Genomic DNA, 27,354 nt, shown 5'->3' with positions numbered 1-27,354 from the left:
CGAGACTCTGAAGTACCTGGTTAAGGTGAAGGGTAATGGGATTTTTTATAAGGTTATAAGGCACATGCACGCAAACGCACGCACACAAACGCACGCACAAATACACAAAAAAAAAAAGTTGAAACATGTTCAACTTTTGCCGCGTCGCCGAGGCTATCGCTGATTTACACTGGTTGCTTGTGCGGTGCGGTGCTTCTTGACTGCGTGCTCCGGACGCGTAAATTTTTTGTCCGGCAGCTCCGTCGCCGACCACTTCCCGCCGTGTCTCGCGTGACCGCGCGCGATCATGTGACATTCAAAACAACGACAAACACACAGAAAGTCTGTGCTCAACAGAGAAGCAGAAAGAAAGGTGGACTTTTATTATTTTGTGGCTTTCCACCTCCAATATAAACCTCTCCTCGTCCATTTTCGCTGGTGTCTAAACTGTGAATGAGCACCTCGCACGTTAACTCCAGGCCCGTCTACGCCCACATCACGTTTTGCTGAGAAGTTTGCGAAATAGGAGCTGGCGAGTGTAACCGGAAATTTATTTTGAAACTGCGTCGGTCTTCCTGTCCCGCTCGATGTGTTTCGTGCTAGCTTGCCATTTGCCGGAGGCAGACGGATGCGGCGTCGGGCAAAAATAAAAAATAGATCTATCCTTGCGGAAGGGCTGCGGCACGGCCCAGCTGAGACGCAGTCGACACGCAACGCACACGCAAGCGGTGTAAACTGCACCATTCGAATGAATGGAATCTAATTGCTTGCGTCGCCGGAACGTACCACAGCCGCATCCGGTGTAAATCCCGGGTGAAGCTTCAACCAATCAGCGGAGATTTCATTGATGAGCCAATGAACGCAGGGCATGCTAGACAGTGCGATACACGGCAAAATGGGAGGATCTAATTTTAGCAGTGTCCGACCATCCAGTTTTATATGACACTTCACGCAATGATTTCCGTGACGTGGACAGGACACTTAGCAACAATACAACAACAATGCAATTCCAGTAATATTGTGAATCTTCATCCTCGAACTATGCAGTGGGACGTCCGTTTACAATGATTCCCTCCACTTTAATAGCCAATCAAATCTGTTGTCAACAAGCCGCGCTCGAGGGTGACGTCAGTCGCTGCCGCCGTAGCAACTGCTTGTCGCTTTCCGTGTGCGGCGACAAGTACCTCCCATGTCAAACTGCACACACGGGAGCGACGCCATACGTAATTCGCTGTCGCTTTTCGCCTATCGTGTGTCGAGCCCCTTAGGCCGCGTTTCGGACGACAATCCTAAGAACACTAAAATACTGTTTCTCCATCTAATTGTTCTCTGTCCACTGTGGTCCACACGCTTTTTTAAACACCTGCTACCATCAAGTACTTTAACGTAGTCAATATAATGCAACCACAGCGGACCACGTATCACAATATTTAAAAAGCCCAGTCATTAATGGTCCGGCACTCTTATGGTATAACAAGTGCACTTTGAAGAGCCTCTATAGTCTTTATCTAACAGTTGCTTGTTTTTGTTCATTAGAGGGAGAGACTTAAAGGATGGGAGAGCCATGCGAGAGCGTGCCTTCACTCTTGCCTCTATCGATGCTGTAAAATTCAATGGGGTCTTGAGAGAGCAGAGCTCGCCCTTATCTGCAACATGGTCCTCTATCTCAGATGTTTTCGTATCTCCTCAGATTGTGCGCGCGCGCGCGCACACACTTTCACGGACTGTTTCCCGCTCGTTTAAGTAACAGCAGGCTTGAAATCTGTCACTGCAAAAAAAAAAAAAAAAAAAAAAAAAAAAGACACTTGCTGATTCAGCAGTTGAGGATCAGGTCATCTGGCTAAAAGGGTTCCATTGCTCAGTTCATCACACCGATGCCAAACCACCTTGTGATTTATATTCTTCGCTCCGGCTTTCATACAGTCGCGTTTATCTCCTGTGTACAAGTAGGCTTGTCGCAGAGAGTGAGCTGAGCTGAGCTGCTGATTGATTCGTTTTAATAGTGACTATTGATGTTTCCTGAGTAGCATGCGGCACGGCGAAACACCCTCGGTCCCTTTCAGTCAGAGGAGCAACAATTAAAGCATTTGAATTTGTATTAATACTTTGTTGGTTCTTCTCCTGTATTTGTGAGCACTGTCCACACAGTAAAAGAAAAAAGTTAAACTCTAATTGCACCTTAATTCCTGCCCGCGTTTCTGCTAGAGATAAGATGGATGTTTTGTAGTGCGGTGAGTTGTTAATTTTTAAAGATTTTTTTTTCCCCACAAAGGACAGGATGGAGAGGTCACACTGCACATGGTTGAACCTAAACCTGCGAGCCCAGCTCAGTCTGCAGGAAAAGGAGTTCGCTAGGCAGAAAGTGACTTTGCCGGTGCTTTTCCATTTCACGTCAGCCTCACTCAAGACCACCACTCCTCCGCCGCCGCCCACCGCGAATATGACATTATTCTTTTCGAATCACACATTTTGCTTTCCCCGCTTCTCATTGTGTGGCAAAGGTGTAAAGCGCCATCCAAGCAGACATTAAGGCGATTAATTGGGAGCTCCGGCGCTACTGTGGCACACGGCGAGATCTCATCTTAATTGAATGTCGCTCTCATCACTAATCCCGCAGCTTTGAAGCTTCCCCCAACCTCCACCCCCACCACCACCACCACCCCCGTCCAGAAATCCTCCATGACAAAAAGCCTCTGTGTGTAAACGCTGTGTATCACTCACTCCACACCACCCACCCAGAGGAGAGGAAAAGCTCCTTTTTGTCTGTCATTTGGGTGTTGAAGGAGGGTGGTCTGTCTCCTGGCTGCAAACTTGTTAAAAAGCCATTGCTGAGGGCCATTAGCGGAGGGAGCAGGGGTCGCGCAACGGAGCCACGGGGTCTCAGACACCCCCAGGTGCCCTCAAGCAAAGGGCATTAGGGGAGATCGCATCGAATGTACCGCCACATCAGCAGTACGCTTCGACAAATAAACAGTTTGTGTGGTTTTGTTTTTATTGCCCCCCCCCCTCGCAAACCTTCTTTCTCTGATTGGGCCATCTTTAGCTCACCCGCTGCTAGATTACAAAAAAATATTAAAAACCTCGCAAGTTGCCACCTGAGTCGTCTCTCACATTTCACGCAGGAAGTTGTGAGTCGGCTTTGTAGTTCAGCTGTTTTTTGACGGAGGCTTACATGCTTTGTTGATAAAAATAAGCCTGCGCTGAAATTCCGGCATTAAGTTAGAGTAGAAATAGATCAGTGACTTTTTTTTAAAGGCTGATTTTACATATCATGGTGAAAATTATGCCACAAAAAAATCATGGTAGAAGTAATTACTTGCCATTATTAGTTTTATTCCAGAATTGGAATCTGCTCCAATATTTCTGCTCCCATATTTAATGGGGTATGCATTATGTCATGGCAGCACATATGTAGCCTTTACATATTAACTCATTCACTCCCATCCATTTTCACAGAATCAATCCCGTTCGCTCCCGGCTGTTTTACTGGCTTTTGACTGATTTTGCAAGGCCCACAGAATATTGTGTTCTATTGCTATAAAAGCATGGAACCTATCAAAAGAAAGATTAAAGTCTCTTCTTTCATCAGGAAAAAAAAAGTATGTTTCTATCTGTTTCCGTTATGCAGCAATTAGCATTAGAAGAGAGCTAAGTTTCATCAGTTTTCACAAATCTATTTAAAATTCTAAGTAATTGAGCTTTTTTTCTAGATGGCCCTGGTTGATCTCCTGCTCTGCTGCCACCTGCTGGCCATTTGTGTATTAACTACCATTTCTGCAACCGTTCTTTGCAGTTGAAAGGCTGCATCAAAGCCTTCTGTATGCTTTAGCATAAAAAAAAACAAAAAAAAACGTATAAGTACGTCTTTGGGACACTTAAAACATAAAAAAAAACATATTTTTACGTTATTGGGAGCAAATGAGTTAAAAAGCATTTTCATTTTTATTTTATTTCAGTAACAATATTGTTCTTTGAATTTTAGTTTTTTTCATTAGTTTTAGTTAACTAAAATAACCTTTTAATGGCACCTGTTTTTCGATACACTCCCTTCTTACTTTGACCATCTCCAAACATTTTTCTTTTGTTTATTTTATTTGATCTGAGTCCAATGTCATTTTTAGCACATGTCACGGGCCACTGAAAGATGTTCGGCGGGCCGCAAATGGCCCCCGGGCCGTAGGTTGGACACCACTGCTCTACACTGTACATACTACATATACTATATATAAATATGTATATACACACACGTCAGGCTTGTGGGCGTTGTGTTGCTTCTTGCCCCTTGAGTGATGCAACCCATTGCTTTTCGCTTGCACTCCATTTTGCCACGCTGTCATGACAGACAGTTTCCTTCCCCTCTGCTCTTGATAATTCTTAACCTCATCTCACCGTTGGCTGCCGTTGCTTGTCTCCACGGTCATTTTCTTAACATTGTATAGAAGCGAGCGAGTGAGTGGTTGGAAGAGAAAGTAGAGCCTGGGGACAAAGAGGGTGAGAGAAGGGAAGGATTGAGAGATTAAATGTAAAGAATCAGCATTGAGCGACAGAAGCGTGTATACCTCAGGGATGGCTTATCACTTTAAAATGCCCCTCTATGCCTCCCCCCACCCTTTCCTCCTCCACTGTGCTCTAGGAGGAAGTAAGAAAAGGTTATTATGTTTCCTTTAAAGATGGCTCGCTTTCCATCTGCCGCCTTTCATTTCAAAACGGAATAACCTCTCTACACTACTGTATTATTTTTCACTCTGTGCCTTCATCTCTCTTTCCAGTACAAAACACCTGCTTCTCCCAACCTTTTTTTTTATTTTTTTTTTTTATAAACCGACTCACCTTAAGCCCGTACTTGCTTTCAATCCCAATATTTTAGTTTTAAATAGAACCAGTGAAGTGTCAAGGCATATAAGATCAGTTTGTGCACTTGATTTGGAGCTCAAGCTTCAGCACGCAATACACGGCTGTAGTTATTAAAAGTGGGCTTTCATCTTTCTAAATGTCATTCATACACTGGGGCTTCCGCCGTGCCATCTTTTCCTCTCCCTTTTCAGAAAGGTGAAGATGCTGGAAGTCTGGTGTTGGAAGACGGCAGGGAGCAGCTCATGTACGAAATCCCGCTGAACGAAACGGGTTCTGCCGGCCTTGGAGTCAGCTTGAAGGGCAACAAGTCGAGAGAGACTGGCGAGGACTTGGGCATTTTCATCAAGTCCATCATCCATGGAGGCGCTGCCTACAAGGTACAGCATCTGTTTGTACGGACTTGCTAAAATTACATTTTTTTTCCTGATGAAAGAAGAGACTTTAATCTTTCTTTTGATAGGTTCCATGCTTTTATAGCAATTGAACACAATATTCTGTGGGCCTTGCAAAATCAGTCCAAATCCAGTAAAGCAGCCGAACGGGACTGCTTCTGTGAAAATGGCGGCGAGTGAATGAGTTAACAAGATCTAAGTCAGCAGTGTCATAACTGGTGGTTCAGGGGCCACGTACAGCTCAATTTGATGTAAAACAAAAAAACAAAACAAATCACAGCATAATTACAAACCACAATTCCAATTAACTCATTCACTCCCAGTGACAAGTATACTTGCCAATTATAATTTTTCAGAGTGGGGATAGATGGGGGAGAATCTGATTATGATGATGCACCACTGTAAATGTCAAACTTGGAAACAACTTTACTGATGCCCAACCACCGGTAGATGACATCATTGCCCCATTTTATACGAAATAAACACAGTTTCAGAGTCCATGGGAGAAATGGCTGTATTTTGGCAAACCTACATTTTTCTACTGTCAATTATAAAAGAATGGGACGGGGCAAAAAGTATTCTATTCTATTCTGTCATTTGGTAGATTCGGTTTATATATAATTATTGAATGTAATATCACGTGAGTATTGACAGTTTTAAAATTTTCTAAAATGACTGGCAGTGAATGAGTTTTAAATAGCTTTGAATTAAAATGCAAGGATTCCAAATAATATGTTGCGATGGACTGTTCACTTTTCTTGCCATTTTTCATTTGTCTGCCTTTTGCCATATTTTTGTGTGCTCATGTATTTTTGTGTCTTCTGTTATCTGCTCCTTTCACTCCTCTGTCGGCTCTTTGTCTTTCTTCCTGTCTTTCACTGACGCCACAGCTCCTCCCTAAGCAGGGCATCTCTTGTGCAGACCCTTGACCCCCATTGACCTCATCTCATCAACTCTGCAGCCATCTTATCTTGATCACTGAACACTCACTTGTAGCTGTGAGTCTATCGTGAGGGTTAAAAAAAAAACAAAAAACATCCATTTCAGCACTTTGGAGATTCCTCCATTTGGCCTCAATTTCTCTTTTTTTTTTTTTTCCCCCCCTCGTTTTACATGTCAGCCCCTAGTGCCCCTCTTTGCTGCTCTCAGATCTGTAGCACTCAATGAGGAAACACACAGAGAGGAGTGTGGCCTTGAAGATAAATGGCTGGTCTGGGATCAGGGATCCTAGACTCGAGGTCCCTAAAGCAGCTTCAGAAGTCGTTTTTCTGACAGCTGCCTGTACAGATTGCACTCGCACGGAATGGGCCAATGAGATACATGCAAAGCAGGTTTCTGGGACGAGATACCACACAAGAAGGAAGAACTGCTCGGGAGAAGGGAAGACAGTTGGGGAGAAGTGAACTAAGCGGTGTCACATAGAGAAGACTGAAAAGACTGAAGACTAGCAAAGAGGGAGAAAATAATGAAATGTGGAAACACTCATTGGGGTCACAATACACGAGGGCTTGCGTGTCTGAGCGCGCCTCTTCCTCAGTATTGACGCATGCTAATGAAAAGCAGCACAGGCTCCTGATTAGACTTTACGGCGGCGGGCTGGGGCGGAGGAGGGGACGTCAGGTTCCGCCGAGAAATGTCATGCAAACCGTCATTCAGCAGCAGGCAGAGAGGGGAGGAGATGGGAAAAAAAAAAAAAAAAAAAAAGACTCATGGTGAGGACTAACCTATTTCCCAGAAACACATTTGAAAGTAGTTTGTCACTTAATTTTTGATCCACATCTTTTTAAAGACTACTTTAGAGAGAACTCAAGAAAATTTAGGCTCAATTTAGTTACCCTGCCTCTGACTGAGACTTTTTGTATATGTCGATGTACAATTCAAGTGACAAATATCCAATAGACTTAGACTTAGACTTGACTTTATTGATCCCTTTGGGATGCTCCCTCTGGGAAATTTACATGTCCAGCAGCAATGAGAACAGATAATAAAATAAAAAATAATTCAATCAATCAATAAATAAGGTTTAAAGAAATAAGGTACACCAGAGATTGAATTAATACTACTACTACTACTACTAATAAAAATAAAATAAAAAATAAAAATTCAATCAATCAATAAATAAGATTATTACACCAGAGATTGAAATAATAATAATAATAATAATAAAATAAAATAAAAAATTATATCAATCAATAAATAAGGTTATTACACCAGAGATTGAATTAATAATAATAATAATAATAATAATAATAATAATAATAAAATAAAAAATAAAAATTATATCAATCAATAAATAAGGTTATTACACCAGAGATTGAATTAATGCTACTACTACTAATAAAAATAAAATAAAAAATAAAAATTTACTCCACAAGCATCAACGTTAAGAAGTAAACATAAATACATAAATAATACATATATTAATCATTACACAGACTTTAGTTAGCCTGGGTTGACTCTTTGATTTAAGTGGGCGTAACCTCCACATTACTCTACTTGCCACCACCTTCAATTATTTTAATTATTCAATGACATCAATAGTAGCTTAGATTTATATAGCGTCTTTCAAAGGGACCGAAGGATGCTTGTATTCTTGCTAAAGGCTTCCTTATACTTCTGCTTCAGGCTCACGCGGAGACGTCAACGGCCGAGTTCCGCTCGTGCGTTTGCCTTCAAACTTGTGCGCAATACACATCACAATACACATCGGTGTCTGCACTAGTTTCACTCCAAGTCAGGCTGTCGCTACGCCTCAGACGGGAGATTCCGCTCATTTTATGACGAATTCAGGAAGTCCAATTCCATTCAGGAACACGAAACAAAGCCGGGGGGAAGAGTGGGCTCATCACAGTGGCAATTATTTAATGCCAATTTGCACTGTGAATTTGCACCGTGTCAGCCGTAAACGCGCCAAAACACAACAGCCACGTGCTTAGCAAACACAGTGCATCCCCCCCCCCCGCCTCTCATCCCACGCACATATCCACATGTACAGCCATGATCTCCGGGCAGGAAGTGGATTTGCGCCGCCAAACACGGTTGCCTTCACGGAAGCTTTCTGGGCAGGGGACGGGGAGAGAGAAAAACAAAAAACAAAAAAAACTGTTCTTGGTCTCAGTCTTTGTAAAATAGATGTTCCCACAAAAGTGTAATTATACTCAGGTATGGGTGTGTTTTTGTGTGTGTGTGTGTGTGTTTGTATTATTTGAGCAGATGTGGCTATGTACACACCAGTCACCAATCTTTTTATCTACGTTTCAAAGAGGCCTTATATACCAATCTAACGATACACAATTCCTGCATGTTTTTGTCTTTACGCTGAAATGAAGCGTATCCCAACTGTGCTACTACAGAGCAACAAAAAAAAAAAAAAAAGTCTCTTGCACCCATCCATCCATGCATTTTCTTGACCGCTTATTCCTCACAAGGGTCGCGGGGGATGCTGGAGCCTATCTCAGCTGGCTCTGGGCAGTAGGCGGGGGACACCCTGAACTGGTTGCCAACCAATCGCAGGGCACACAGAGACAAACAACCATCCACACTCACAAGCACACCTGGGTACAATTTTGGACCACCCAATTAACCTGCCATGCATGTCTTTGGAATGTGGGAGGAGACCGGAGTACCCGGAGAACGTGCAAACGCCACCCAGGAAGGCCGACTCGAACCCGAGTCCTCAGAACTGGGAGGCGGACGTGCTAACCACCTTGAACCTTGCAGTGTAAATCCAGTGACAGTGTGTTGAAAATACAATTGTTCATGTGGCTTTGTATGATTGTGTAGCGTCATAGCAGTCTCATCTTTGGCATCAGACGTTGCCTGATTAATGAAGCGCGATCAAAGGTCAGCACTGGCCATAATGGACCATTCATAACGTCGCACTCTTAATTGTATGTTCTCATCTTTATTGTCCTATTATTCATTTTTCTCTGTGCGCTGCCTTCCTTTAAGACCCTCCTACAGCGCCTCAGTCATCTCATACCTCACTTTCTCTTCCTCGCGTTCGCCAGCCAAGGCACCGCTCTGCATTGGCGCTTCACAAGTGGATGCTTTGTAAAACACTTAAACATGATCTAGTGCCCACAGAGGCTATTCCATTAGCCGTGCTATATATTTATCATGGCGCTCTGGCTCTCCCGAGATTACTAACTCCACAATTATCTCGCCTTCAACTTTTAGAAAGCCTTTCCCTTTTATTTTTTTTATTCTGCGCCCTGTGTGTTTTTCATTTGATGTGTTCTTAACGTCAACTGGGCGGCTTTCCTCTTAACATCACCGCCAACTTCTTTCCGCAGGACGGCCGTCTGAGAGTAAATGACCAGCTGATTGCAGTCAATGGCGAAGCGCTGCTTGGACGGTCCAACCATGCTGCTATGGAGACCCTGCGGCGCTCCATGTCGTCGGAGGGCAACGCCCGGGGCACCATCCAGCTTGTGGTACTGCGAGCGTCCAGAGTGGAGGTAACGCGCCATTGTTTTGATGATGCACAGCAAATTGGTCAGCGTTAAAAAAAATAAAAAAAATAAAAAATAAAAAAAAACACGAAAGATTACCATTTAATTAGTGCTGTCAAAGTTAACTCATTAGCTCCCAAAAACGTAAAAATACGTCATATTTTAAATGTTTTAAGTGTCCCAAAGACGTACTTATACGTTTTTTTTATGCCAGAGCATAGAGAAGGCTTTGATGCAGTCTATCTACTGCAGAAAATGGTTGAGTGGCAGCAGAGTATAAGAGATCAACCACGGCATGTTAAAACCGGCTGATTTCCTCACAGTTCCAAGCAGAATTGTGAAAAATGATGAAACTTAGCTATGTTCTATTGCTAATTGTTGCACAGCGGAAACAGAAAGGAATATACTTTTTTTTTTCCTGATAAAAGAAGAGACTCTAATCTCTCTTTTGGTATGTTCCATATTTTTATAGCAATAGAACATAATATTTCGCTGGCCTTGAAAAATCAGTCAAAATCCAGGAAAACACTTAAGTGAAAATGGTTGGGAGTGAATGAGTTAAAGCGTTAACTAATTAATTAATCACAAAAAATTATCGCATTAATCATTGTATTACCACAGATTAATCACACTATTAATTTTGACCGCAGATGATCCTTTTACTTTAAAAGGTAGCTGTTTGAGTTTGAGCAATAAACATAACTACATGCATTAAAGTAAAGCATTTAATAAATGTTTATATATGCCGTAGGTCATTTTTTTCCCCCATTTTAAATTATGAAAATCATTAATTGATTAGAAAAAGCAGGATGAGCGTGTGCAGTAGAAAGAAATTTTTGAAGACGTCCTCATAACATTAAATGTCGAAAAAATTAACACATAACTGGTGCGCTTCAAATTTAGCAGGCATAATATGTTGGGGGAAAAAAGCTTTTTTTAAGTCCGTGATTAATCACGATTAATCAAAATTCTAAGATGTGATTAATCTGATTAAAACATTTCATCGTTTGACAGCTCAAACATTTAATGCAAGATCATTTTACAACCCCAAGCAAAAAGTATGGAATCGCCAGTCTTGGACGAGCACTCACTCAGATGTTTTATCCTGTAGATCAAACTCCGATAAAAAGCATGAAACAGTCGTAAGGTCATTCCAGAGTGCAACATCTTGACTTTCAGAAACACTCAAAGAAATGAAGAAAAAAACATTGTGCTGGTCAGTAAATGTTACTTTTATAGAGCAAGTGCCGGTAAATAAATATGGAATCACTCCATTCTGAGGAAAAAAAAATATGGAATCATGAAAAACAGACAAAGAAAAAACAATCAAAACACATCACTAGTATTTAGTTGCACCATCTCTGGATTTTATGACAGCTTGCAGTCGCTGAGGTATGGACTTAATGAGTGATAAACAGTATTCTTCATCCATCTGGTGCCAACTCTCTTTGATTGTAGTTGCCAGATCAACTTTGCATCTGTGGACCTTTTTTTTTTTTTTTTTTTCAATTTCCACCACAGCTTCTCAATTAGGTTGAGATCTGGGCTATTTGCAGGCCATAACATTGACTGGATGCGTCTTTCTCCAAGGAATGCTTTCACAGTTTTTGCTCTGTGTCATCTTGGAAAATGATTTCATCATCCCCAAACATTTTTTTCAATTGAAGGGAGACGAAAGCTGTCCAAAATGTCAATGTAAACTTGTGCATTTATTGAAGATTTAACCCCAGTGCCTTTGCCTGACATGCAGCCCCATATCATCAAGCACTGTGGGGATTTTGATGTTTTTTGTACATCTCACTGGAACGGCACCAAACAAAAGTTCCAGCATCATCACTTTGTCCAATGCTGATTCGTGAGTCATCACTGAAGATAACCTTCATCCAATCATCCACAGTCCACGATTGGCTCTCCTTAGCCCATTGCAGTCTTGTTCTTTTTTTCGTTTAAGCGTCAATGATGGTTTCCTTTTAGCTTTCCTGTATGTAAATTCCATTTCCTTGAAGGGATTTTGCAGAGTTCTGTCACATACATTGACTCCAGCTTCCTCCCGTTTCTTCTTCATTTGTCTTGCTGTGCATTTTCTGTTTTCAAGACATATGGTCTTTTGTTTGTCTTGACGCTTCGATGTCTTCCCTGGTCTACGCTTGACTTGAACAACCTTCCCATGCTGTTTGTACTTGGTCCAGATCTTCGATACAGCTGACTGCGGACAGCCCGCATCTTTGGCAACCATACGTGTCGAGTTATCTTCTTCAAGAAGTTTGATAATCCTGTCTTTGGTCTCAAGAAACATCTCCCTTGTTGGAGCCATGATTCTTGCCAATCCACTTGGTCCAGAAGCCATCCAAGCTGTGATTACTGCACCGATTTTAACTGCTGACTAACGAGCAGATGTCATTTGAGGCAGGTGCCGAATTAAGGAAAGGAAATTGACTGGGTGTGTCTTTATTTTCTACGGAGCCCCTAAGGTGACATGGTAGAAAAAAAAACAAAAAACTTTGCGTTCCCTCGCAAAACATTTTGCGTTCCCTCGCAATCTTTTCGCTCAAACGCAAAGTTGTTTTGCGAGGGAACGCAAAGTTTTTTTCGCCTACCATGTCACCTTCGCTGCGCCGTAAACACTTCGGGGTCATCTTCCATGTGAACAAAAGCGACGTGTAAACAAAGCAGTGGAAAAATACATGCTCCATCCTAGTCGCTTTGGGAAAGCTTTCCCACTGTTTTGTTTCATGTTTACAAACGTTCCATCCTCGTCGCTTTTGTTCACATGGAAGATGACCCGGAAGTGTTTACGGCGCAGCGAAGGTGACATGGTAGGCGAAAAAAACAACTTTGCGTTCCCTCGCAAAACAACGAGGGAATGCAAAATGTTTTGCGAGGGAACGCAATTTATTTATTTTTTTTCCCACCATGTCACCATAGGGGCTCCGTAATTTTCTGCTCAAAATGGAGTGATTCCATTTTTTTTTTTCCTCAGAATGGAGTGTTTCCATATTTATTTCCCTGCACTTGCTCTATGAAAGTAACATTTACTGACCAGCACAATGTTTTTTTTCTTCATTTCTTTGAGTGTTTCTGAAAGCCAAGATGTTGCACTTTGGAATGACCTTACGACCGTTTCATGCTTTTTATCTGAGTTTGATCTACACAATAAAACGTCTGTGTGAGTGGTCGTCCAAGACTGGTGATTCCATACTTTTTGCTAGGTAGTAATTGCTTCTAATAGCGTGAATTTATATTTCTCTTAACCCAACACTTACACATAAGTTCTGAAAGAGTGCACATTTCTGCTTCTTTTGTTCGTTTTCCTGTAGGGGCAGTCCAACTCCAACAATACCGGCAACAGTCAAGCCACTCCTCATCAGTCTTCCGACAATCAGGTACAAGCGGGCAGCATCAGCCGGCCGCCTCTGCCTCAGTGCTCCTCCTCCCTCCTACCGACCCCGTGGAGGCGAGCGTCCGAGCCGCTACCTCACGGCCAGCGGCAGTTTTGCACACAGAGGCCAGGGGAGGCGCACGCCACCCACGGCTGGAATCATAGGGAGAGACGCAGTTGCTACACGTTTGGTCTCGCGCGTGCGAATGTTCAGTACGGCGACGAGGCCAGCGGATACAGGCCCGCCCACGGGTTTGCGTCTCATGACCTCACGCCGAGCAGCTTAACGGGAACTGCGGAAGTAACGAGGGACTTTGAGCGCGGCACACACGCACAACCAGAAATCTTACTCGATTACACACGTGGTCACGCTCTGGCCTACCCTCACGGCAGTTTGAAGAGGAGCGCGTACGCGGAAGACATCAGGGCAATGGCGGGGCAGATGTACGCCGACCCGCATACCCACGGCAGCGAAGCGAGCGCGCGCAGACACAGAGACACGCACTCGGATTTCTACGCATACAACCACGCTCTCACTCGACAACATCACCTGTGGCTCTCTGGCGGACTCTGATTTCTTTGTGTGTGCGTGTCGACAAGGCATTGCCCGTAAACAAGCTCGCATAGACAACATGCACCTCTCTGCTTTTGTATGCATCTCCTCGCCTGTCCACTTGATTTAATGCATGGAAATGATTTGTGGCACCGATTGTCTCATCACCTCTCACATCACTGTTGGCTTTTCTTTTTCTTTCTCTTGTCTTGTGAAATCAAACCTTCTGTTTATTCCTTTATTGCTACAGCACAATGTTCTCTGCTTTCTATTTCACCTGCCTGACATTCCTCTTTTTTTTTTTTTTTTTTTTTTTAATAAAGGTAATCCAAAGCCTCCTGCATGCTGGTTTATGTTATCCTGGGTTTTCAGACGTAGTTTCCCTGATTTGTACTCTTTTGCTTATTAAATGATACTCTCTTCTCTCTTGCATCTTTTTCTGTCCTTACCTTATTCCTCTTGGTATGCACACCCATACAATTAGGGCCAGATTTACTGAGATCCCAAATAGTTGTCAATGCCACGGAAGAGGCGGGACTGTTTTTTGTACAACAGTTTATTTCCGGTTCGGTTTGCGACGTGTGGGCTGCGTCAAAAATACTTGTGCTTCCGATTCTATGCCCATGGGTTGCGCGTTCACAACCCGGACCGTAAATAAACTGATGTGCAAAATCACGTACCGCCTCTTCTGTGGCATATACCCCATTGCGTGCTCACTTTAACAGATTGCGTGAAGTGTTGGTGGATGAAGTTGAAATACTAAGCAATTCGCAACAGGTATAAAAATAAGAGACCACACCATTTAAAAGAGAAACTCACATTTTAGGTACTGTAGCTCTGGAGTACTTAGTTTGACGTCGGGCTGGGCGATATGGCCAAAAAATAAAATCTCGATTTTTGCAGTCATTCAGGACGATTACGATTTTAATCGATTTTAATCTAATAAATCCAACAAACGTTTATTTAAAAGGTTTCACTTATTCAAAAATATTTCCTGTGCAAAATGTTCACACACCAGTAATGTAGACCTGTTCTAGATTAGCTTTAACATAAACTTAACCTTCATAGTTTGTGCTTAAATGCCACAATTAAGTCGTTGGTAGCGATTGTAAACACGTTTTGTAAAACACCCATCCAGCATTCTGCCACTTGTGAACAATTACAACACATAAAAGCATTTGGATGTAACAGAACATAAGAACAACATTTTTTTTCTAATCCAGAAGACAAAACTCGATTTCACGATTTAACAAATTTTCAACGATTCGATTTTTTAAAATGACGATGTATCGAATTAATTCGACTTATTGAGCAGCCCGAGTTTGACGTTATGGAGTTGAAATTGTGAGTAGAAGAGTCCAATTAACCATGGATATTTTGCATGCTAAAAGTGCATTTAAATAGAAATGCGATAGATTGTGCAGCTATTTTTGTTTGCTTGCACCAGTAGATCAGCTTCCAGATCTCCCGTTTTTGCACACCCAAACCTTTAAACCATTTTATACCAATGCTTAGATTCACAAACACATGACAAAAGAAGGGAGACTGAGGCACAAGGTTGTAAAAGTATTAGTCAAGTAAGAAAAAATAAACTACATAACTTTACCTCTCCGTTTTCCGTCATGTGACGAGGAGAGTTCGGCCCTGTTTACAAGGAAGCAAAGCCTCCTTGAGAGGTGACAATGCTGGTTAATTCAAGTACAACATCACGCAAAACATCTTGCTGTAAAAGCATAAGCAAGCTAAGGAGGTTGCGGATATTGACGACCACCCGGCTATCCGCCATTGTTGTTGACAGACTGGCAGTTTTGTGCGCAGTCACGGGCGAAGTAGCAATCCTGCTATTAGGTGTGTGCTCAAAAAGTCGATGCGGCAATATATCGTTGCGGGCCTCATTACAATACACGTATCGATACGCAGGCGTCAGAATCAATATTGCTTGTTAACTTTAAACAGGCAGTTAACGTTTGCCGTTGCAGCTTGCGTTGTACCTAAAAAATAAAAACCAGCAGCGTCTTTGAAGTTAATTGCCTTCAATTAATGCAAAACTAGCTCACCCGTGATTGGGCACTGTCTTGCTAAGAAAAATTAAAGCAGAGGAAGAATATTAATATTTATTTACTTATAAACTTAACATTACACGTCTTAATGTACCAGTTTTCCTATATTTTGTTTAAAAAACGAAATAGAATGTGTTACATGAAAAAAAATGCTGTTTTTATTTCCCCAAATATGTCAAATAAGCACATTTTAGAGCTGTAATTTTAATACGGTGATATTTTTGCTCATATTGGCTTATGCCAATTAATAATTATTCCCGGTGTGTCTGTGAAAGCTGCAAATTTAGACCAGGCACGCCGCTTTGGTGGTCACCCAGAAGAGCTGCTAACAAAAATATTTTTGTCAGTCAGCATAACAAACATATCCTTTAGGCATACATATGACTATATATGTTATTATATATGTTATTATAAAATGCAAGAAAATTAATCTAACATATTGGAATACATATCGCCTTGAAGATCAAGTATTGGAACACATATACCCCTATATCGTGATACGTATCGTATCGCGACCCCTGTATCGTAATACGTATCGTATCGTGAGGTTGGCGGCAATACCCAGCCCTACCTGCTATGGTGTCCACATTGGAACGTACGTTTTGCGTTTTGAAATCTTTCCACTCTGGAGCCCGGTTTCAAACGTGATCGGTTTCAAGCTCCGAAACCGAGCCGCTGTGTGGACGAACTGCCTAAATGGTAAGAAACGTAGGCGGATACACTGAAACGGGCTTTCGTGTGAACGGGGCCTTATATTGGTCTAATGCAGTGCTTCTCAATTATTTTCGGTCATGCTCCCCTAGTAAGAAAAAAACATCTCGCCCCCCCCGCGACTATAAATCGTATCATTTGTCTCTAAAATTGTTATAAGCACACCTCTGCATAACACTGTATCCGTATTAACGTATAAGAGGATAAAAGAAGAAAGAAATATGGAGCAACTTACAACAAAGAATAGCTTGATTAACTGTAACAGAAAAGATTTCAAGTGCATCTGAAATTCAAAAATAAAATGAAATCCTTAATTAAACTATAAACATTTTTTGACTAACCATATCAAACCATATGATACGGAAAAGTAAAATTACATAAAATCAATAAATAATGTATTCAAATTGATCACCAACATTAACTCAGGAGCACAAGATTTAAAAAAAAAAAACTTCGGCCTGCAAAACAAAAATATATGAAATAATTTGTGCTGATTTTTTATTTTTTTTGCTGTGTGCAAAGCGCGCATGATCAGTGCAAACAAAACCCCTACACCACCGAGCGAATGCTCCCTGCACACACTCAAAAATGAAAGCGCCACTGCCCCCTAATGTAGTGGAGGTGCAATTGCACTGGTCTAATGATACCAATGTTGAACTTTTTGTCTAAAATTCCAAAGGTATGTTTGACGCAAACACAACATTTCTCAACATGCAGTTTTTTGGGGGGGGTTTTCTTCAGCTGGAACTGGGGAATTAGGCAATGTGGAAGAATTATGAACAGCTCAAAAAAGCAAAACCAAATAGTAAAAGCATACTAGAACAGCTGAGATTTATTTTGGGTCAGTCTGACCTGAAATTGTGGCAGGTGTGTCCGTTAGAATGTTAATTCTGAACACAGACATCCCACTTATAAGAGGGTCTGCACGCTTGTACAACCGCATTATCTCAGTTGTTTATTTTCACTTCCCCTCTTGAAAAGTTTTTTTTTTTTTTTTTTTTTTTTTTTTTTTTTTTTTTTAAATTCAGTTGAGTTGTCCAGATTATAGTCCACATTAATAATGCAAAGGTTTTGCAATTATTTGTCTTGGTCTTGTTTGTTATATCGCAAAAGCCTGGCATTTGACCAGGGTTATGTCGATATCTACTGTAAGCCTCCTGAAGCCGATTGTATACATGTATAGTTGTATACATGTCAGCCTAATAGATGGATCCCTTCCTGTTTACGTAATTGTGGGGCGATTGAGACATCCTGTGAAGACGGGCTGCCTGCTTCGCCCCGGGCTGTCTGTTTACGGGGAGCGGGCGAGCAATGATGAATTCGTCAGTGGTCCTGTCACAAATTTCCCACCAATCGGAAAAGTGATTGACAGCAGGTACATAATACTTAATAATGATACCCTTGGGACCCTTTGTGAGAGGAAAACCTTTCATTATTATATGGCTTGTTGTCTACTGTTTGTGACAGCTGCACATCTATTTGTCCGGAAGCAGCTTAGTTAATCCTCCATCAATCCCCCCCATATCTCCATCTTCAGAAGGTGGGAGGTTTCTTTGTTGTGGTGCTTGGGAGGGGGCTGGATAGTGTGCTTGCATTCATTCTGTGGGAAAAAGAATCTTAATTGCCTTATGTTGTGTAGACCAGCGGGAATTAGGTCTTGGCAGAGATACTTTATATTGTCAAGATTTGAACGAAGTGCAGGTACATATCACCGCCATCAAAGAGTGCTGTGGGCTTGTTTGTCACAATATACCTGTGTTCACTTTCTGGAATACTGGATCGAACTGGACTTTTTTTTTATGCGTAGGTAGAGTAGCGAATACACATATTGATGACATGTAAATCCCGAACTTCACAAGGGTGAAACGTATCGAAATTGTCGTGCGGAGAGGTCATTCCAATATTGTGATCAGGCTGTGCAGCTACAATATGAGAGCATCCCTGTGAACATTTGTCTGGTTTTTAGGTACGGCTATCACAAATATCTTCCAAAATAACAATCGTTATGCCTGTTTTATTACCTGGATCCTCTAAGTCAAGTCAATCTGCTTGTCCGTCAAAAAGCTTTAGTCCCATTTCGCCAAATCACAATTGACCGGTGGATGAAGTAATGAAATTAAAAGTGAATGTCAGCAAATATCTACATTAGTGTTGTTCCAATACCGTTTTTTGCCCCCCAATACCGATACTAGTGTTGTTCCGATACCGATACTGGTATCGGCAGAGGCGCCGATACTGCATTAAAACAGTGGTATCGGTATCGGTGACTACTCACAAGTAACATGCCGATACCATTAATTCCAACGCTAATATATAATTTTGGATGCAGCATCTTGTGTCTTGCTGGTGCACGACATTCACTGATATGTGACATGTTCACTGCATGCCGATCTAAGATATCCTATTGGCCCTTGAATGCTCTGAGCCAATGGCAGGACAGCTTTTTCATGTTGAGGAAAAAAAAACGTAAGTATCGGTATGGTATCGGTATCGGCCGATACTGCAAAGCTGGGTATCGGTATCGGTATCGGGAGCCAAAAAACGGTATCGGAACAACACTAACCGATACCCAGATTTGTAGTATCGGCCGATACAAATACCATACCGATAACTAAGGTTTTTTTTTTCCCCCAACATGAAAAAGCTGTCCTGTTATTGGTTCAGAGCATTCAAGGGCCAATAGGATATCTTAGATCGGCATGCAGTGAATATGTGCACCACAAAGACAAACGATGCTGCATCCAAAATCCTATATTAGCGTTGGAATTAATGGTATCGGCATGTTACTTGTGATTACTCACCGATACCGATACCACTGTTTTAATGCAGTATCGGCACCTCTGCCGATACCAGCATCGGTATCGGAACAACACTAATCTACATGCAACCCTGAATAACAGAAATAAATTTTACATGTGAACTTCAAAATTCCTTCAGATATATTTACCGATTCATATTATTTGCATATTATATGCGGCCATCAGCTGAGATGCAGTCAACAAAAGGAATAAACACCACTACGCTAATTCTACTGGGTAATAAAACGGGTTCACTCAAATCTTGTGATGTTTTCGTCAACATCATCCATTTTTTACAAGTCACAATGGGTTTGCACGCAGCACGTATACTTGCATATGAGTCTTTCATTTCCATATTTGTCATCTTTCATGATCTTCTTTGTACTTTTATGTTTCCAGGAGCCTCGGCACCACCGGGCCTACCAGGGGGCTTCGAGACCCCCGGAGCTCAACGGCAACAGTCTCAATGACAAGTATTCGTACGACAGTGGTGAGTGCACGCTTGACTTTGCCGCGCCGAAAAAAAAAAATCTTGGTCCATTTGAGCTGTCACAACACCGAACGTTTGTGTGCTCCGTTATCAACGACTGAGTGTGCACAGCATGTTTGTCGGCGTGTGTTTGTGAAGTCTTTTGACACTTTATTTATTTATTTATTTATTTTTTAAACGCCACTTGAGCAGCCATTCAAGCGTTTCTATGCCCTACAGTAGGACCCACCAACCGTTCATTTTCACTGCCGCTCATCCAGATCAGGGTCACAGGGAAGGTGGAGCCTTTAACAGCTCACTTTGGTGCGAGAGACGGACGGGGGACACCCTGAACTGACCACCTTGCCGATCACAGAAAAGAAAACCTCTCACACTCAAATTCCACCCGTGGGACACTTTAGAATATTCAATGAAACCAACATATATGTTTTTTGGCCGCATGAGGAAGATGATGTACCCACTTACGCTCAGGGAGAACATGTTTGACTCCACACACCAAAGCCAAAGCAGACATTTGAACCCACAACCTTTTATAAATATGATACGTTTCTTTCAAATAATGTTAAAGTGTTATGTTTACAACATCAAGAGAGGGGATTTCACTTCTAGGGATGTAACGATATCCAAACATCACGATACGATATTATCACGATATGAAGGTCACGATACGGTAATAAACACGATATTGTGCGGGCGTTGGCAATATTTAAAAGATCACAATATTGTGAAAAAGAGAGATCATACTTAAAAAAAAAAAAAAAGCACAATATTGTGCTTTTGTATATAACAGCAATGCATATAAGCCATCTAAAATCTCTAATAACGATATTGAGGCACTTATTGGTAATGCAAGCACACATTCATCACTTCACAAGCAAATTAGGTTCCCCTTCATCTGACAATTAGCATAGATTTTAAACATAGAAGGCCAAAACATCCCTAACAAAAATTAAATTGCACTATTAAACGAGCCACTAGAGGGTGCTAGAACTGCACCAATGGAAATCAACCTGACTTTTTAAACAGATGTGTTCCTTTTAAATATTGTGAACATGACGACGACGATATTGTGGCAGTTTTAATATCACGATATTGCCCTTATCATGACATCCCTATTCACTTCCACGGTTCTTTTTTTCCTGAATGCTGCATTAACTCTTCATGTGAAAAAGATCTGACCTCGGAATCATTTTGTTGATGTTAATTGCCTGATTTGCATAAATAAGTTATGTTCCGCATGTGTGCCATCGAAGAAAGACAACAACAAAAGAAGACTCCCAGATTGATTTGTGTTCGTTCTTTATTTCCCATCTCCAGCTCCCCCTGTCTGCTGGGAGCTGGAGATCTTCTATTGTCACTTCCCCATCCGATTATGGCAGCCGTTGTGTGTTGACAATCATTTTGTACACAAGGGGTTGAACACAAAAGGCTATACAACAGGGGCGGGATGCCTTTTTTTTTTTTTTTTTTTTTTTTTTTTTTTTTTTTTTTAAACCCGTCTGGGGTTCATTATTTATGGAAATGTTGAAAGATGAAAGAAGTTTGAGTGATACGTTTGCATGGAAATAATTCTTCATTCTGCTTGAGTTGCGTACAGTTGTTTCATGTCTTTGTTATGATTTTTTTTGTAATTAGACTTAGACTTAGATTTAGACTTGACTTTATTGATCCCTTTGGGATGGTTCCCTCTGGGAAATTTACATGTCCAGCAGCAATGAGAACAGATAATAAAATAAAAAATAATTCAATCAATCAATAAATAAGGTTATTACACCAGAGATTTAATTAATAATAATAATAATAATAATAATAATAATAATAATAATAATAATAAAATGAAAATAAAAATTCAATCAATCAATAAATAAGGTTATTACACCAGAGATAGAATTAATAATAATAAGAAAAATAAAATAAAAAAATTATGTATGCTTCCTCTCTGTTGATCCTCCACATTCTACTTTCTGCTGATTTATTTTTATTATTAAAAGTTCCTTTTTGGGCGGCATGGTGGTTGACTGGTTAGCACGTCCGCCTCACAGTTCTGAGGACTCGGGTTCGAGTCCAGGGTCCGGCCTTCCTGGGTGGAGTTTGCTTGTTCTCCCCGTGCCCACGTGGGTCTTCTCCGGGTACTCCCGTCTCCTCCCACATTTCAAAGACATGCATGGCAGGTTAATTGAGCGCTCCGAATTGTCCCTAGGTGTGCTTGTGTGCGTGGATGGTTGTTCGTCTCCGTGTGCCCTGCGATTGGCCGACAACCAATCCAGGGTGTTCCCCGCCTACTGCCCAGAGCCAGCTGAGATAGGCTCCAGCACCCCCCACGACCCTTGTGAGGAATAAGCGGTCAAGAAGATGGATGGCTGGATGGAAGTTCCTTTTTGCATTGTCTGGTCCCAGGTAATTATAGTAGAGTATTTTTATTTTTTATTTTTTATTTTTTTACCTCCACCAAGGTGATGCAGGAGCTTTTCATTGTGCCTCTGTGTGTGCGCTTTGTTACAAGTGTAACTTTTGTGGAAAATGTGCACCAGCCAAGAAAGAAAAACACAAACTTAAACATTGGCTTTACTTCTCTTTAGAACTGCATCCTGTTGCAACCACCAATGGCAACCATGGTCTCTATGGCAACAATCAGGAAGACTCCAGGGGAGGCTACCGTCAGCCACCTTCCATGGAGGAAATGAGTCGAGACCCAGCTGTCACTTCTTCTCACTACAGGTGTCCCCACACAGCACAATCATCACACTTTTAAAACATAAGCCTGGAGTTATTAGAACCTGCACTCCATTTGGTTGCAAACGGCTGGGTGAATATTCTGTTTTGTGACACAATGGTATTTACAACCAGAGGGTGGGGGAAAAAAATCCTCTTTGTCTGCTTGCCGCTGGAAGAACCAGGTAACGTTTACACAACTTGTTCAAACGGGGGAAACGTGCAAAGGCATGTTCTCCCCACCACAGCAGTGGATTATGGTGAGCATTTGGGCTGTTTGCAAATCATCGTTAACCTCTTTGTCGGCTGAAAGAACCGTATTTTCCGCACTATAAGGCGCACCTAAAAGCCTTCAATTTTTTCAAAATCTGACCGTGCGCCTTATAATCCAGTGCGCCTTATATATGGATCAATATTGAGCCGCAACAGGTCTCGCTGTCAAGACGCTATCGGTGACCCCGCACGATCGGTGACGCGCATGCGCAGAAGATCCCGCCATCTTGGATCGCTAGCTAATACTAATACTTTACCTCAGAGAAAATAAAATGGCTGTTTATTCATTTTGGGAGTTGTCAGAAAGCTGATTTGTAATCTATTAATAAAGTTTGACTGACCTATCTGACTGTTTTGTTGACATTCCCTTTAGCGCAGCACCATCTAATGGATGTATAACGTAAACCCAGCCTCTACTGTAGCGCCTTACATATGGAAAAAGTTTGAAAATATGTCATTCATTGATGGTGCGCCTTATAATGCGGTGCGCCTTATAGTCGTGAAAATACGGCCGTTCAAAATGTTGTTCGACGCTGGCGCTCCCTCAACCTCCCCTTTATCGGGTCTCCCTCACTTACTAAAGATGTCTCTTTTTTTTTTTTTTATATAGAAGACAATTTACATCCATTAGGGCGACACAATAATTTCATTCAGCACACTCGGCTGTTTTTTGCAAGCGGCTCTGCCGCCTTCTCAAGAAGGGCAAAAACATGTAATAGCAACTAGTCGACGTCGTGCTCTAGAATTCAACAAGTGAGCTAGTCCATGCAACCCTTGGTATGTACTGTATAGTGCATGTACAAGGTATGTTTATAGTATAAACTTTACGTATTATCTTTGGTGTGAGTGGCATGGTGAACGTAACATTTATCAGATTTTCTTGCCGAATGCAGCCTTGGTATCTGGCTGCTGTCACCATGAGAAAGTTTTGTTTTGAAGACGGGTGTCTGTTTTGCAGTGAGCGTCTCATGGATGAGCTCAAGGCCAACCACAAGGGCAGCTTACCTCGAAATCGAGGATCCAAAAGCATGGACTTGGGTGAGCAAACACACCAGCACCTATGGAGACACCCTTTTTTTTTTTTATCCCGTTGTGAAGGATCTGACCTTGTTCATGTTTGTGTTTTTCTGCATGCGTGCGTGTAAGGCAGAGGTGTCCAAACTACGGCCCGGGGGCCATTTGCGGCCCGCCGTCGATTTTTTTAGTGGCCCGCGACATATGCTAAAAATGGCATTTGACTCAGTTCAAATAAAATAAAAACAAAATTTTTTGGAGATGGTCAAAGTAAGAAGGGAGGGTGTCGAAAAACACAGGTGCTATTAAAGGTAAACGAAATAACCACAACAAAAAACAATTTCGTTAACAAAATAAAATAAAAACAAAAATGCTTTAAAAAACGAAAACTAACTGAAGTTACATTTTATGTTTACAAAACTAACTAGAACTATATTATAGCAAAAATGTACTTCGTTTTTGGTGTGATTTTTTTTTGTAGATTTATTTTTATATCAATCTGAATAATGACATTTGAAAGTATGTCACACAGAAGTGACGTCATCTAGCAGCAGCCAATAGAAAAGCACCTTCAGATGACGTCGCTTTCATGGTGTTTTTTAAGTATTGCGCACAACTAATACACATTTAACAAAAAAAAACTAATACTAATACTGAAACTAACTAAAACTAAACTAAAACTAAGCATTTATTAAAGAACCAAAATTAAAAATTCCAAAACTATATTAACCGTACTGCCATATTAAAAATAAAATGGTGTATACATACTGTAGCATTTTTCTAAATATTTAAAAGCACAAATAAATTATTTGTAGAATTTTTAGGACTAAACACAATTTCTCTTCATAACATTATGTGGCCCTTGTGTCCTTCTGATTTTCTGTATGTGGCCCTCAAATGAAAAAGTTTGGACACCCCTGCTGTAAGGTAAAAACTAAGGTTAATTCCTTGTATTGACCTTTATTGACCCCAATTCGTTCTTGTTTTTTTATACTGTTACAATTGTGTTGTTTTCACCAAGCCCCTGTTAAATTCACTTTCATAAAACATTGGTTCTCCTCTCTTATTTCCTCTTTGGCCCTTGCGCAATGTGAAAGCCGCTCCTGTCGCGATCCCCTTTGACTCAGTTTTCCAATTCTGGTTCATTAGGTTCTGCGGATTGGTTTTCTTGCTGCAGCACACGCCAAGCTTGATTGCCATTCATTATGGACAAGGGTGGTCTTATCACACGCTCCCCCTGCCCTGCTCCACTGAGACCCACTTCACACCCCCCCCCCCCCCCCCCCTCTTCTGTCTCCATCTTTGGCCATTCTCAATCTGTTTACGTTATCTCCCCACTTCTGTTCATCTCTATTGCGTCTGAGGTTCAGCAGGAAGTTCCTGCCGCTTGTGAGCTGCGCACCTTCTCAGGCTTTTCCGTCTCGTGCGTCTGGCTTTATTTGCGCTCTAACATCGGTTGGCTTTTATTAAATACCGCTCGCCCGAAACAGCTGAACTCCCTCTGTTGACCTTGAATGACTTGAGCTTCAAGTGTATTGACCAGAGCTTAAGTACTGTATATACTTACGGAAACACACGCACACACCATGCACAAAGAGTAGTGCAATTCCTGACCCTGTTTTTTTACAAGATGATGTTCATCATCAGATGTAGAAGCGATATGCACAGACACTTTTAACTCATTCCCTCCCAGCCATTTTCACAGAAGCAATCCCGTTCGCTCCCGGCTGTTTTACTGGATTTTGACTGATTTTGCAAGGCCCACAGAATATCGTGTTCTATTGCTATAAAAGCATGGAACCTATCAAAAGAAAGATTAAAGTCTCTTCTTTCATCAGGAAAAAAAAAAGTATGTTTCTATCTGTTTCCGTTTTGCAGCAATTAGCGTTAGAAAAGAGCTAAGTTTCATCAGTTTTCACAAATCTATTTAAATTGTAAGTAATTTAGCGTTTTTTTTTTCTACATGGCCCTGGTTGATCTCCTTTGCTCTGCTGCCACCTACTGGCCGTTTGTGTAATAACTACCATCTCTGCAACCGTTCTTTGCAGTTGAAAGGCTGCATCAAAGCCTTCTGTATGCTCTAGCATAAAAAAAAAAACACAAAAAACGTATAAATACGTCTTTGGGACACTTACATTAAAAAAAACGTATTAATACATTATTGGCAGTAAATGAGTTAAATTATAAATACTCTATGTACTGCATAAATTAAGTTGCAGATGAAAACAGGGTTCACATTTTTAAACCTTCCACGATAGTACAAGAAGATAAATAACATTTCTTTTTGGAAGCCGTGCATTTTGTGTGTCATCTGCATGGGTGGCATTGTCTCTCTGTTGTACAACACCGCCCTCACCAAAAACTTGGCATCATTTCAGCCTCCTCCATTTCTCATGTTTCCCAGTAATCTACCCCCTGGGGAAAATTGACCTCATCAAAAATTAAAATGATGATTTTAGAGAGAAAGCAGCTCAATGAAAACCTATTATTGTCTCCTGTGGTGGTCCACATGTGGTGGCTACCTGCAATCATGTTGGGCTTAGTTGGGTGCCGCTTAATAGGATGGCGATGGTCTCCTTTTTTTTTTTTTCCTGCTAATGTCTCACTCATCCCATTTTACCGAAGTCATAATGTTCTTTTATCTGTTTTTTTGCTTCATTTTTTTTTTGCCCTCTAATGTCTGTGGTCATTGTTTTGAGGCATCATTTTTGCACTAGCACCAGCAGAGGCTTCTTGTCTCACTGCATTGAGATGTTGGACTACGGTTTAATATGCACAGGGGAGGAAGAAAAAAAACAAACAAAAAACTTTTTTCTGTGTGTTCCAGTGGCGGATGAGAGTAATGTGCGATCGCTGGACGGACATCGAAAGGGTGAGTTATTATTTCAAATCATTAACTCATTCGCTGACTGACTAACCAATTGGGAGTGAGCTATGATTCATGTATACAGTGTTGTGTAGTGTCTTGTACACAAGATTTCTTTTGGTTGCTACTGTCCATTTTCGATGTGCATAAAGTACATAGGGTTTCTGATATCGTATTTTTTTGGATTGAGAAAAACTTAAGAGTGATTTTTTTTTTTTTTTTACATTTCTTATCGGAATAATTTTGGTCACGGTCGTACGATAATTATCACGGTATTGTAGGGGGGTTGGCGATATTTCATAAAGATCACAATATCGTAAAAAAAAAGAGAGAGTTCATACTAAAAAAGCACAATATTGTGCTTTTGTCCAAAACAGTAATGCATATGACACCTAAAATCTCTAATGACAATATTGAGGCACTTACTTGCTAATGCTAGCACACATTGATCGCTTCACAAGCAAATTCGGTTCCCCTTCATCTGACAATTAGCATAGATTTTAAACATAGAAGGCCAAAACATCCCCAATGAAAATTAAATTGCACTACTAAAGTAGCCACTAGAGGGTGCTACAACTGCACAAATGGAAATCAACCTGACTTTTTAACAGATGTGTTCCTTTTAAATATTGTAAACATGACAAAAACGATATTGTCGCAGTTTTAATATCACGATATTGCCCTTATCATTACATCCCTACTTCCTAGTAGTTTTTTTTCCCTCTTTTCCATATGCTGGTGGATGTGTGCTTAGATTTGATTTGGAAATCAGTTAGAAATATCTTAATTCTCCTTTACAGTGTTGTATTATATCATACG

General features: G+C 41.2%; 1 protein-coding gene across 1 annotated transcript in view; it reads left to right on the top strand.

The window, feature by feature from the left end:
• The window catches only part of pard3ba (par-3 family cell polarity regulator beta a), a 136,407-nt gene that overhangs the window by 44,306 nt on the left and 64,747 nt on the right, over window positions 1–27,354 (top strand). Inside the window, 7 exon segments of the mRNA XM_077512352.1 lie at window positions 5,025–5,210; window positions 9,521–9,685; window positions 12,997–13,062; window positions 19,580–19,670; window positions 22,250–22,388; window positions 23,614–23,693; window positions 26,497–26,541. Coding sequence (XP_077368478.1) covers window positions 5,025–5,210; window positions 9,521–9,685; window positions 12,997–13,062; window positions 19,580–19,670; window positions 22,250–22,388; window positions 23,614–23,693; window positions 26,497–26,541 — 772 coding nt within the window.

This window comes from Festucalex cinctus, chromosome 2 (genome assembly GCF_051991245.1).
Source record: "Festucalex cinctus isolate MCC-2025b chromosome 2, RoL_Fcin_1.0, whole genome shotgun sequence".
Lineage (NCBI taxonomy): Eukaryota > Metazoa > Chordata > Actinopteri > Syngnathiformes > Syngnathidae > Festucalex > Festucalex cinctus.
Note: the sequence above shows the minus strand (reverse complement) of the source record. Positions and strands in the feature narration are given on the sequence as shown.